At 43.2% G+C, this 12372-nt stretch overlaps 1 protein-coding gene across 1 annotated transcript in view; it reads left to right on the top strand.

Moving 5' to 3' along the window:
- The window catches only part of LOC142564780 (venom metalloproteinase antarease-like TserMP_B), a 33032-nt gene extending 22944 nt beyond the window's left edge, over positions 1-10088 (top strand). Inside the window, exons 12-14 of the mRNA XM_075675934.1 lie at positions 3772-3922; positions 7644-7769; positions 9979-10088. Of these exons, the coding sequence (XP_075532049.1) occupies positions 3772-3922; positions 7644-7769; positions 9979-10044 (343 nt within the window). The 3' untranslated portion in view covers positions 10045-10088. The remainder of the gene's footprint in view (positions 1-3771; positions 3923-7643; positions 7770-9978) is intronic.
- The last annotated feature ends 2284 nt before the right edge of the window (positions 10089-12372 follow it).

Below are 12372 nucleotides of genomic sequence, written 5' to 3'. Positions count from 1 at the left end.
CGACTGGTGTAAGTTGGACTATGGGCTTATTTTAATAACGTCAGGCTTAGGATTCTTACGGGACTGGGTGTTTGAAAAGCCGCCCAATGTTTTTTTCCTCTGTTCTTTGTGGTCTAACATGCACCCTTACCTGGTATATCTTGCGGTGCGCTATTTATAAACAATAACCATAGCGGTAGTGTATATCTTACCCTTAAGAAGAAGAGCCATTTCAAGGGAAATCCTCTCATGCGCACAAGCATTTTCGGATGGCTCGCTAAGCTAATTGTGTTGCCTTGGTAAACTGAATGATCTGGTTGAAAAGGTTACCGCGACTTAGTCCCTAATAAATTTTTCACTGGGTAATCGACCAAATGCGCAAGTACTACGAATAATGAAAGTAATAAAAGCTTGTAAAGTCCTTGTTGGGGTAGTTACATCGTTCCCTGGCGCTGTGACAGGCTAGTTTACGCGTCAATTGTTAGTAACAAACACGGAACGTACAAAAGGTGAAGCGCATTACTCAATGTTTGTTCCTTGTTTTCTACTAACTACTTAAGTTGCCCTGCCTTCCACAGTGAAAGAAAACAATGAAACTCTAGACAGACACTTTATCGGAGGTTCTTCAAAAGTCATGTTAAAGACAATGTGACACATGTGGCTACAACTGATTTGTGCATATTGAAGCTCCTCATTTACGCAATAACTATTTTGTGTGATTGTGACCAAGAGTGAATTCAGCATAAATAAATAGTTTCTGGAATGCGCACATAACTCACAATATATAGAGAGAACTGGAGAATGATTCAAATGGCAAATACTGCAATGGCAATGTGCAAGACCACTGAAAGAAGGCAAGGAGCGCAATATTCATGAGGTCGAAAAGAAAGTTTACAATAAACACGAAATATTTTCATTTCACTATACGAAGGACGGTGGTTGCTGGCTACAACGCACAACATGTAACCAGAATGGTGCATATCGAATGGTGTGCATGGTGCATATCAGAATGGTGCATATCGGAACGGAAGAAAATTCAACATATTCAAGGAGATGCAGAAATTGAAGTAGAAGCAAATATGCAAAACGTGAGAAGTATTCCAATAAACAAATGTGGAGTGTATTTCTAACAAGAATAACCGAACATATTTGCAAATTCGCAATAATAGCATATTTACCTAAGGGGAATCGTGACTGCAGCAAAATGCCGCACAGGACCCTCAGTAGAATATATGTCATCTAAATCTATATGGATTGCGTCCCGTCGCCAGTATTTATGACCGGGGCTAATGGAAGTGGAGGACCTTATGCTGCCTTCGACTTTGGTATTTCAGTGAACGGTGAGGAGCCCGGTGAGCCAATTATAAGCAGATAACTGATGGGCTTGTGAGCTAACTTTGCCCTGTACCTCAACGTCCCATTTTTATTCTGACGAAAGATTTTCTACAAATTTGGACAACAGAAATTTATATGTATACGGGGAATGTATGAGATTACATTTCATTCTTTGTACATGCACTTAAGGATGTCGTTGGACTGCAGATCAATTGATTTTAAGTGCGAGGAACCCGGCACAGCATCTACATCATAGATAAATCAATTTCGGAACGCTTGTAGTTCTTCCCGAGAGTATGTTCAGATAGTGGCTCCCAAAATTGTGCCTTCAGATTGCCAGGATCCCTGCCGCTAAAATGGAAGGATATAGTTGTATCCCTGCCCACACTGTTATTTGAACAGCAGCTGAAATCCCCCGCTTTAGGTTTTTCGCTTCCTTCTGAAAGAATTGCAGTTTTCCTTTGAAGCCTTTGATGTTCATACACAGGTCATGAATGAGGTGTAATTCTCCTTTTAGCATATATGACCATGTTAAGATATGCGGGCAGCTAATGCTAAAAGCTCAATTTCCACAGCCCACAAAGAAACGAGCCAAAACGTTTCCTCAGCTCAGCAGTTGAAGTGCCGTGTGAAACGTCACGCCTACGAACTCTGTTTCAGTCGCCTTTAAAAAAAATAGGGAAATGATGGCGACGTAGCCCATCCGACACCAGAACATTAGCAGCTGAAACTACAGGTTTGAGAACACAGGACATGCTCATGTATTTCCCATGGAGGGCCTGCTTCATAATAAAAAATTGGCCTTGAGAATCAGCAAACTTTGGCAGCTTTTATCATTCGCCCTACGAGTCTTATCTTCATTCCCGAGATGTCCCCCCCCCCCTTCTGATCAATTGTGGTATATTTTGGTTTTTAGATTTGAGCTCCATTACAAGCTGTACGGGGACAGTCTTTTCTAATTGGTTAAACAGGTCCTCCTCACTTACCGTAGAATGTACACTTTCGGCAAGCTTGCAGAATGCTGCGAGCTAAAAGAAATATTTTTGTTGTATTACCATCTGTATACAGCTACTCACGTGCGGTTGTTCAGCGGGCGAAAATCTTGCGAAAGCTCTCTGGCTAGGGGAAGTCGAGAAAAGTTTCTGTGCCTTCTCTTACGGGCTCGGCGACATCAACCAATCGGAGCGTCGCGCGTTCGTCACGGGATGGTGTCACGAGACTCCTGATTCGTCACGGCTGCCTAGGACGACGTGATGTCAATGAGTGATCACGTAACTGCAGTGAAGGCCGCCCCAATAAAGGCCTGCTAAAGCGCCTTGTTTTGTGGAGAAGCTCCTTTCCTAGGCGCAGGCCTTGGGGGCCCGCCTATGGTCTGGGCCATATCGCATGAATAACCTGCGACCTCGGAAGATAGTTTGGAGACCACGCTTTAGAGCAAATCCAGTGTATTTAGCGGTAAAAAGTGCGTAAAGCAGCTGATAAAAATTAATTAATGGAGTTAGAAACTTTTGGATAACTGAATGGAGCCAGTTGACGAGGGGCCGGTATAACTTGAGCTTATTAGCCACAGATGCGTTCATCCCGCAGGGGACTTCAAAGGATGATGACTGCCAAGGGCTTCAAGGAATATACGAAATCAGTCTATGGCAGAAACTGTTCATCGTCGATTTCCGTTTAAATTAATGGCATTGAACAAGGCACGTGGTTTAGTCTCACTGAGGCCCTGCTTCGAAGAAAATGATTAATCATCATGGTCCTATTTGATGTCTCCTGTGTGACAAAGACTTCCGCAGCTATCTCGAATTACCCGTTCTTCGCGAAATTTGCAGGCGTAATACATAATGATTATACGTTGTTGATCCCTCCACCTCGCTGCTGGGCAGTACATGGCACAATGTGTGGGAGTCGCAATACCATATTTTTTGTGTGCACAGCAATATTTCATATAATATTTTCAACTGAATATTGGTTGCCTAACGTACGGTAGGCGAGCATGCGCAATATTAACCGGAAGGCAACTATTTGATACGCAGACATGTTTTGGTCAGGCAAGTTCTCCTGGTCTAAACGAAGACTACACGTGGAGGCCATCCTTGTTCGGCCACTGTTGATGACTTAAAGCATTCATCTTCTTGTAAACCCTCCCTCCATTCTTTATTTGTTAAGAATATGTACCATATATGATAGTTGTGAGTAAAATAATTACCAATAGAAAGCGACTGCGGCCAAAGTTACTAAAGAGGGCAGAAGTGGTGACGGGCGCAGCGAGAAAGGTCACAGCCGTATTAGTCTATGGCACAACGTCTGTTCGCGATGGCGGTTCACGTAGCTGTCCTCCTCGTTGTCGGGAGTACCGTTAATGGCGATGCTCGCAGCCACACTCTATCGAAGGAGCTATTTGTTTTTGGCAAAGGTAACGCTCAAGCGCTTGGAAAATTATCTTTCTTTTTTGTCCAGGTCTGGCCAGGGTCGATGCCTCAGCCAAACAAACGCTGAGCGCAAAATAAAGAAATCGTATTACACAAATGAGCTACCCGGAAAAGTATTAAGCAGGGATGAAGTCTGTCAGCTGGCTTTTCCAGATGTTCGAGACATCCACTTTGCAACGGTGAGTTTCGTATTTTCTTTTTCGAGACAAGTTTTTGCATACCCCTCCCCACGTTGGCCTGGCAATAAGTCAGGCTTCGATAACATGACTGATAAGCATGATAAGCACGAAAACTGAAAAACAATTTAGAAGGAATGAATTCAGTACCGTCCGAGGAATGAAACCGCAGCCCACAGTTGGTGAGCAAGCATCTTTTGTCGACAACACGCCAATATCTGGGGAAGGTGGGCGCAATACATGCGACTAAGCAGCCGACGTTGAGAATCAAACGCGAAGTATTTCTGATGGTGAAGAAAATCAAAACGAACTATGAGAGCAGGAGAAAGTTCAGCTTCTTCGAAAGGGAAGGTCTTTACAGCTACAAATAAAACCAGACACCATGCGTCGTACCATTGAAAACGGGTTCTACAAATAGAACTTCGTCAGTAAAAGTAGTTACAGCTAACTAGCGGGCGCGTTTTGGAACAGAACGCCTTTGCTATGCCGCCATAACTGTGGCCCCCAGCAAACACTGGATCTAACAGTGAGTAGCACCATAATAGCACCTTAGTACCGTAGTATAGCCTTAGTAGCATGGCCCGATTGCCGTCATGGGCGCGACAAACGATAGAATGGAAGTTGAAGTGCGTGCGTGTGCGTGCGCCTGTGCAAGCGCGCTGCATCTCATGTTGACAATGCGCCAGTCTAACCAAAACTGGCCAATTATAACTGTGAGGAAGCTTCTGAATGATTGTCAACGATTTCAATAAAAATATTTCCTAAACGTATTAAAACTTTAGGCAGACTTTTCACACATCCGTAACTTTACGACAAAGACAGATGAAGAAGAAGTAGAAGAATGTTTTATTGCGCTAAAAGATTTACAATATAGCTATGACAGCGTCCGGACCCATAGCCGATATGGCTAGTTGAGGATCCATTACAAAATGGCTGTGTAAGTGCACCGTCAATTAGGAAGTAGAATGCTAATACAAAAATAACAGCATCGATGTGGTATGTATACAATATCAGCAGCAGTTTGCAAGCACAATGCTAACATGGTGACTGGTAGCCAACCGAAAGAAAGAGGCTCTTGAGTGACACTGGAAAATTTCGCCGATATTTAATCAAGCTAGCTATGTTGTTCCGAATTTTCGCGCCAACAAAGGATATTGTTCGACAGCCGCAAACGTTGTGATTGCAAGCCTTTGGAAGCAACGTTTGTTAGAGCATCTACAGCAGGAAAAGTTTATATAAACGTTTACACATTTCACAAACGTGTTCGAATGCTTACACTATAAGCAACGGTTTGACACAGAATGACTTTAGGGTGATCCTCTCCAAGTAGCGAAGTCTTGAGTACAGCGCATGGCACATCGGTGAAACGAAACCGAGTAAAAGCCAGCATACGCGCGTGACGTTGAAATAAATAATTTACTATGTAAGGATTATGAATAGCCTTAATGTATATTTTAAGTTATTGGCGCAACAAGCGTCACAGCGTCCCAAAATATTATCTTCCACTGGGACATGGCCTAATATGGTCCTTAGTCTGCCGTTAAAATGCATCCGTTTGTGGCCAAATGGGTAGAACGTCGGAGTCACTGCGCCAGAAGATCTTAGACTCAAATTTGAATGAATGAATAAATGAATGTTTATTTCGACCGAAAATAATACAGAGAATCTCTGTCAAAGAGGCTGACAAAAAGGCACGAATGCCTGACTAAGTGTCATTCCCCTTCCCCGACCCGTTCCCAATGCACAAAACACTCAAGCACACAGGGCAAGTATGGTACACAAAGTGGATACACACACACAAAAAATGTAAAGTACATGAAATACGTAACAGAAATACTGAATGCGACTTCTGTACAAAATAATGAACAGTCATACCTGAAGCGACAGCAAATACATACAAATTTCAGCACCGCGTACGAACGTGTTTGTCATCGTGCGATTCTGCATACCCATATGGATGCTGGACGAAGAAAACCTGCTGACAGTTTCTATAAATGCATTACGTCCTTGCTTGCTCCAATGCAACTCCCACAACACTGCGGCGGCGTACTCCGCCATAGATCGTCGAGTATCGAGGCTCTCGTGTCCTCGGAGGTCCTTGCGCACCGTTCCGGTAAGTCAAGCACCTGGGTACCCACGCCTAAGCAGGCACTCCAGCAGGTACTCATCGCGCGGAATTCCCGTATGAAGCTGTCGCCAAGAGGTACTAGCAGTGCTCTTAGAAAGTGTATAATAGTCGTGCTACTTTGCCTGAATGCGCCACCTTCAGTTTCGTGAAAGGCTCGCAGGAATGCGCCAGTTGAACAAGCGCACTGCGGCGCAGGGACTATTACTCCACGACGAATACTCTCCATGTGGGCACTACCGTTCTGTATGTTCTATTATTAGTGCTTGAAACTGCGGCTCTTGAGACGTCGCTACGGTCCCATAGGGTCCGAAACATCTACAGATGACCACTGAATGTTCGGCGCGATACCAGAGAAGGACAACTGAATTCGAGAGATCAGATTATTTCCATTACTGAGAGTCTTAGTACTCATAGAGCAACGCTTTATTGCTAGCCTTTGGGAACCCTCTATTTACGTACTAACCGAAAAATTTTGATTGAGGAGGATTCGGCTACTTAGTGCAGACATTTGATTTCACCTGTAGGGTTGCCTGGGGAACTTTCGAACCTCACGCACAAAAGTATTGCGTCTTGGAACCAATGTGCCATTTACCAAAAAAAAAAGAAACGCCCAGAGCCAACTTTGTATTACAAGAATAAAAACGGTGATAGTTGGTAACGCACATCAGAAGCCACAGACGAAATAAAAAATTGAATGCCTGGGTTTAAGGTAGTAAAACCACGATCTAATTATTACACACGTCACTGCAGGGCACACCGAGAATAAATTTATTGCCTGATCAGTGTTAACGTACGCTCAATATATATATTTTTTTGCATTCCGGGCCATGTGTAACGGGGCCGCGGCCGCTACGGATGACGGGACGGGCCACAGGAACCACCAATGCCCGAATTAGGAGGGCGGACACAAGTGCCTTCTCAGAAAAAAAAAAGACTTTGATACTCAGTAGTTCAGCATGTAATGTTACCTTGTATGTATTTAGTTTGTTTTATTTTTTGGGTTCCCGTCACTGCTCTGTTCCTATGTTGTCTACGTGCCACGCAATTGGGGGTGATGTGCTTGGGAATTTTTAAAGTTAAAACACATTTCTAGTAGGGTGTCAGCGCGTGCACTTAATATTTGACACTTGTCTCTGACTGTGCTGTAAACCCGCCGTGGTTGCTCAGTGGCTATGGTGTTAGACTGCTGAGCACGAGGTCGCGGGATCGAATCCCGGCCACGGCGGCCGCATTTCGATGGGGGCGAAAGGCGAGAACACCCGTGTACTTAGATTTAGGTGCACGTTAAAGAACCCCAGGTGGTCAAAATTTCCGGAGTCCTCCACTACGGCGTGCCTCATAATCAGAAAGTGGTTTTGGCACGTAAAACCCCCCCAAAAAAATGATTGTGCTGTAAACGCTTGTATTACGCATTAAAGAGCCAATTGCTTCTTGGAATGCGCTATTCATGTGTCTAACAGATATATAGGTGAGGCTTGGTCCTTCGAACAACTACCAATAAAGAGTGGTTTTTTTTTGGGGGGGGGGATGTAACACATGAAGTTTTTCATATGGTTTAGGCGCAGGAACACTAAGTGAACATTATTACTTTTACAGGATGAGGGTGTGGCAAGATGCTACACCAGATGCTCAGCGCCGGGCCTGAATAAAACTCTCCGAACACTTCTTCCCGACCATTCCCGATGCAACGAAACAAGCGTTGAAGGAATAGAATCCCGTCATGTAGGTTGTCGCTTCTTTCAAATGTATATTGGTCAGATATATCAGCGGTTTAGTGCAGGTGAAACATGCGTCAGCAAATTCCATGTTCTACTGTTACAAAGTTACACTTTTCTTCCCAAGAGAAAGTTATGTAAAATAGAAGAGTAATATGCTTTTCTGCTCAGTAGAAAAAGAGAACAAGAAACACTGCATCCCCAGGTACATTTATTTTAGCATACTGGCAATGTTTCCGAATTGAGCCACGTTAACCTGCTTCTTCAAATCCGTATAGGTCAATACTTTTCATTTAAATGACAATGCACGTATCTAAAAAAAATATGTACCAGTGAGTTTCACGTTAACTGTTTTCTGTTTTACTGCAATTCTCGCAAAGATGACGTGAACACTTAGTTTTGGTATTCGCTCCGAAAGATTAAAGTAAAATGAAGAAACACGACTAGCTCCCACGGCATTTTTGAGTATTCATACCAGCACAGGTAAAGGTTGCGCACCAAGAGGTGAAACTGTTATCCACCAGCCATTTACTTTTCGCTGCGTAGTTGCAGCTGGGTGGAAGAGTTTGCTTACGACAGACGTGGCTGGCTCTTCGACACATGAGGTTCATTCGATATTTTACTGCTGCCTATGCTGAAGTCTAGCCACCTGAACCAGAGAAGTGCTCCTCAGACCTTTTATGCCAGTGCCGTTTAAAATGAGGGAATCCCGTGTTTCCAAGCACATGAAAAGTCTATTGCGCCTAAGGTTTTTCCTGGTGCCTTATGTTAGAGAAAACATTTGTTTGAACACTCGTAAGCGGTCGACTTGGACTGACGCCAAACGAAACAGGAGGAGGATACCATTATATATAATTTGTAATACGTGTTTAGTATGACCAACTTTGCATTTTATTTAAAGAACAAACAACAAGATTAAAATTTCTATACTTGCTTTATCACGGCTCCTATCGAATACCACAAGCAACATGCATTCAAGCGCCATTCAGACTTTCTGCCCGAACCAACCGTAATAAATCAATACGACACCATCCCAGCCATAATAACACTCACAAGTACTCTTTATTCCCACGGAACATATTCCCACGGAACATTTCCCATTGGAACATACTACCCTCTAGAGCCGTAAATTGCCCATCTGCCAACGCATTTACTGACAGTATTGAGAATCTGGAATTCGAATGGTGATATTACCTGTATTTCGTATGCAGCCTCTGTAGATGCATTCTTATGGTAAACGCTGTTTCTCGTGCTTCCCGTACGGCTCATTTAAACAGAGTGTATATATTTATTGAGTATGTTCATTTTTGTGTGTGCTAATGCTCTTTGTTTTGGATACACTAGTTTCACGTTATTCGTTTTTTGCACTGTATTCCATATTGTAACCACTCCTGCATGGGCCCGACGAGGGCCTGCAGTATTGTAAAATAAATAAATAAAATCTTAACTTTTCAGCCGCTTGAGGCGAACCCTAAACCTTGTTGTGACATTTACGCCGTTCTGCCCATTGACTTCCTCTAATGAAATGCAGAAAAACGAGTAAAAATGGCACCTTTAATTTTTTTTTTCAATTCACTCACTGCGTAACAAGAGTCTCGAATGTCGCAGCTTTGACACGTGTAGAATCAATTGAGGCTTCAGTAGCCACTTGGATAATCTTAACGTCACAGACATGACGCCTGCAGCGTAGCGTGTTTTACACATCTGCCTCGAAGCCCTCGAGTGTCACTGGCAAAATAATCCAGAGTTAGGTTAGAAATACGTATATCTAAGCATAGAAAAAAATGTGCTCACGTTCAGCCTCCAGGGTAGTTTAATTGCTGTAGCATCACGCGTGTATTACGCAACGATCGCATGTCCTCCAACAGCGATATATTCAGCAATTCTTCCACTTTCATTCCTCCTCGCTTTTCTCACGAATATGAAGTATGTCATAAATAGGACTCCTGCATTGAATTACCCATAAAGTGAATTACTGCGGTGTCCTTGGCAGTATGGCTTGTTTTAAACTGATGGCTGTTCCTAAGAGTGTAGCTCCTTTATTCTCCTGCCTAAATAATCCGTGAGGTTTTCAGTTGAGCGTGACGCTTGCTTTTTGCTGCCATCCCTGTGCGCATTATTAAAGTTCTGAACGGCGCATACTTTTTCGATTTGCATCTTTTACCAAGTGCATTATTAAAGCCAAATTGTTTACACTCATTTTGTGTACCTTGCAGAAAGTCTGTGTCAACGGCGGCTGCCGAACAGTACGCAGCAGGTACCCAGTCGAACCAGTTATATAGCTTCGTGAATAAAATATTTCTGTCAAAAAGCTTTGCTTAGTTGTGTATGAAACCTTTCTTCTTTTGTTTCTTTTTGACACTCAGCCTTGTGCGATAGCTACCGGCTACATTGAGCATGATTTCGCACGGCAGAAACTTGAGGTCGCAATGTGCGTAAAAACTAATGCCAATAAATACATTGTTTTCTTCTATAGTGACACAATGGGGTTCAACACCGAACCCGATACACGTGGTGATGATTTTCAAGTTTCTGGTATTTTTAATGATCGCATGTTGCAGATAACACAGTTCCGCTTCCTAAGCTAAATTATTTAGGGAGCCCGACACTGCTCGCCCGAGAAATCGAAACACATGTTCAACTAAGTAGTAAAAATTTGCTAATTAAGGTCATAATTATTAATTTGACGGTAAATAGAGTAATTTACGAATACTAGTCGGTAATTTGCAAGGCGTATTCATTTCAAATGAATTTCCAGAAGGGGACCGGTTTGGACCGGTGCGCCGTAAACTCGCCGTAAATATGCACTGTTGTTCCATTTACTTTTTCAAAAAAAAACGCTCTTTTATGTATTGAAACACAAAAATACTTGGAACACCACTGTATTTTGTCCCACACTTTGAGAAATATTATCCTACTTGTGTGATCATGGAATTTAGGTTCTATTGGCTACGTCTTGAAAAGTCGCCAGTTACAATTAGGCAATTGCAATATATGCCGTAAAGTAATTATCTAGCAGTTATTTAGTGACTTCTGGGTAATTAGTTGAATATGTGTTTACATTTCGCATGATAGTAACGCCTGTCTCTTCGAAGATTGCAGCTTAAGCACAGGAATCGTGCGATCTGCCACAGACAATATTTTAAGGACAGCGAAAATCTTAAAATCTATTAGTCTATGTATTAGACAGGGGGCTTGTTTTCCTAAGTCGGCAATTATTAGACACGGAATTGCATTTGCTGACTTCTGTCTCCACACGAGGAAACTTCTCGTGGAACTCAGGGGTGCAAGCCGCTGCCCCAATACCAAAGCCTGTCTTGAAGCTCACATAAAAGTCCGACCAGTCCACGCTAAACCCCATCGGCTTCACGAGCTCTCACCTAAATACAACCATCATGTTAATCCTAACCCTAGAGAAGGACCAGCACGCACACACCAAGCCAAGCCGGCACAGGTAACCAAGCCGGCACAACCAAGCCGGCACAGGTAACTTAAGTCGGCCCTTACCTGGAAACGAGAATGCTTCAGATGACGTCGACGACAGCCTTGGTCACTTCTAATGTATCGTAAGCTTCGCCGGCTCGAGTATGGAGCACAAGCTAGCCGATCTATCGTTCTCATTGGCGAAATAGAGAGCGAGTTCTTAGTTTTGTGGGGACAGTGTTTGACGGATCTTGAAAGAAGTGTTGAAAAACAGTGAATCTCCATCGATTGATACGAACGGCTTATCGCTAAATCGCTAAGCTCAGCGGCCCCGCGAAATTTTATGCAAATTGTTTATATGTATAGTATTGTTTATTACGCTGCAAATATTTATATAATGCATTCATGGCATTAGTTTGCTAAATTGAGCTCAATCACACATAATCAGCCTAGCTAATAAGCTGATCTTTAGTCAGCTTGTTTATGAGGTCACCTGCCCGTTGCCCTGTAACAAACATAATAAAAAAGTGCTTATTCAGTAGGAGCAGAACTACCTCCTTTACGTGCTGAGTGTTCTCGCCTGGAAACAAAGAGGGGATATTTGCTCGCCGCCAAATGGCTGCACACAACTAGGGCACTATTCGTCATACACAGCGGCTGACAATGTTGCTGCATATGTGACAATGTAGTTGCGTTGTGCTGATTGTGCTTGATGATACCTCGAGCCACAGGCGATGGAACCAAGGCGAGTAACATGTATACGTGCCCACTTTCTGCCATAGTTGTGTCGGCTATTTCTCTAAAACGATATCTTCACGCAGAGCACGAATCCAGTTTCTCGCCGATATTATCGCACTACATATTGGCTAACGCAGGCAGCATGCGTGGGGTTTCTGCGGAGTATAGATAATTTGACCTTCCATTGCTTGATATGCACTCGCTCCTCTCTCTGGACGACATTAATTTGTAATTTCTGAAGTTAACTTGGCTTAAGGTTCACTCTTCGCGGAGTGCTCCGCCTTCATCAGGATTGTCTCAATTGATATGTTTAACATGAGTTGAATGCGAATGTTGCAAAGCTGTGACGTCTTCATCGAGAATGTTGAAATGAGGTAGAGGATCACATTTTACATTTTGCTCGTGATCTGTACTACAAAGGTCGCAATCCCAGCTTAATGTCGTGAAAG

The sequence above is a fragment of the Dermacentor variabilis genome, chromosome 11 (assembly GCF_050947875.1).
Source record: "Dermacentor variabilis isolate Ectoservices chromosome 11, ASM5094787v1, whole genome shotgun sequence".
Lineage (NCBI taxonomy): Eukaryota > Metazoa > Arthropoda > Arachnida > Ixodida > Ixodidae > Dermacentor > Dermacentor variabilis.
Note: the sequence above shows the minus strand (reverse complement) of the source record. Positions and strands in the feature narration are given on the sequence as shown.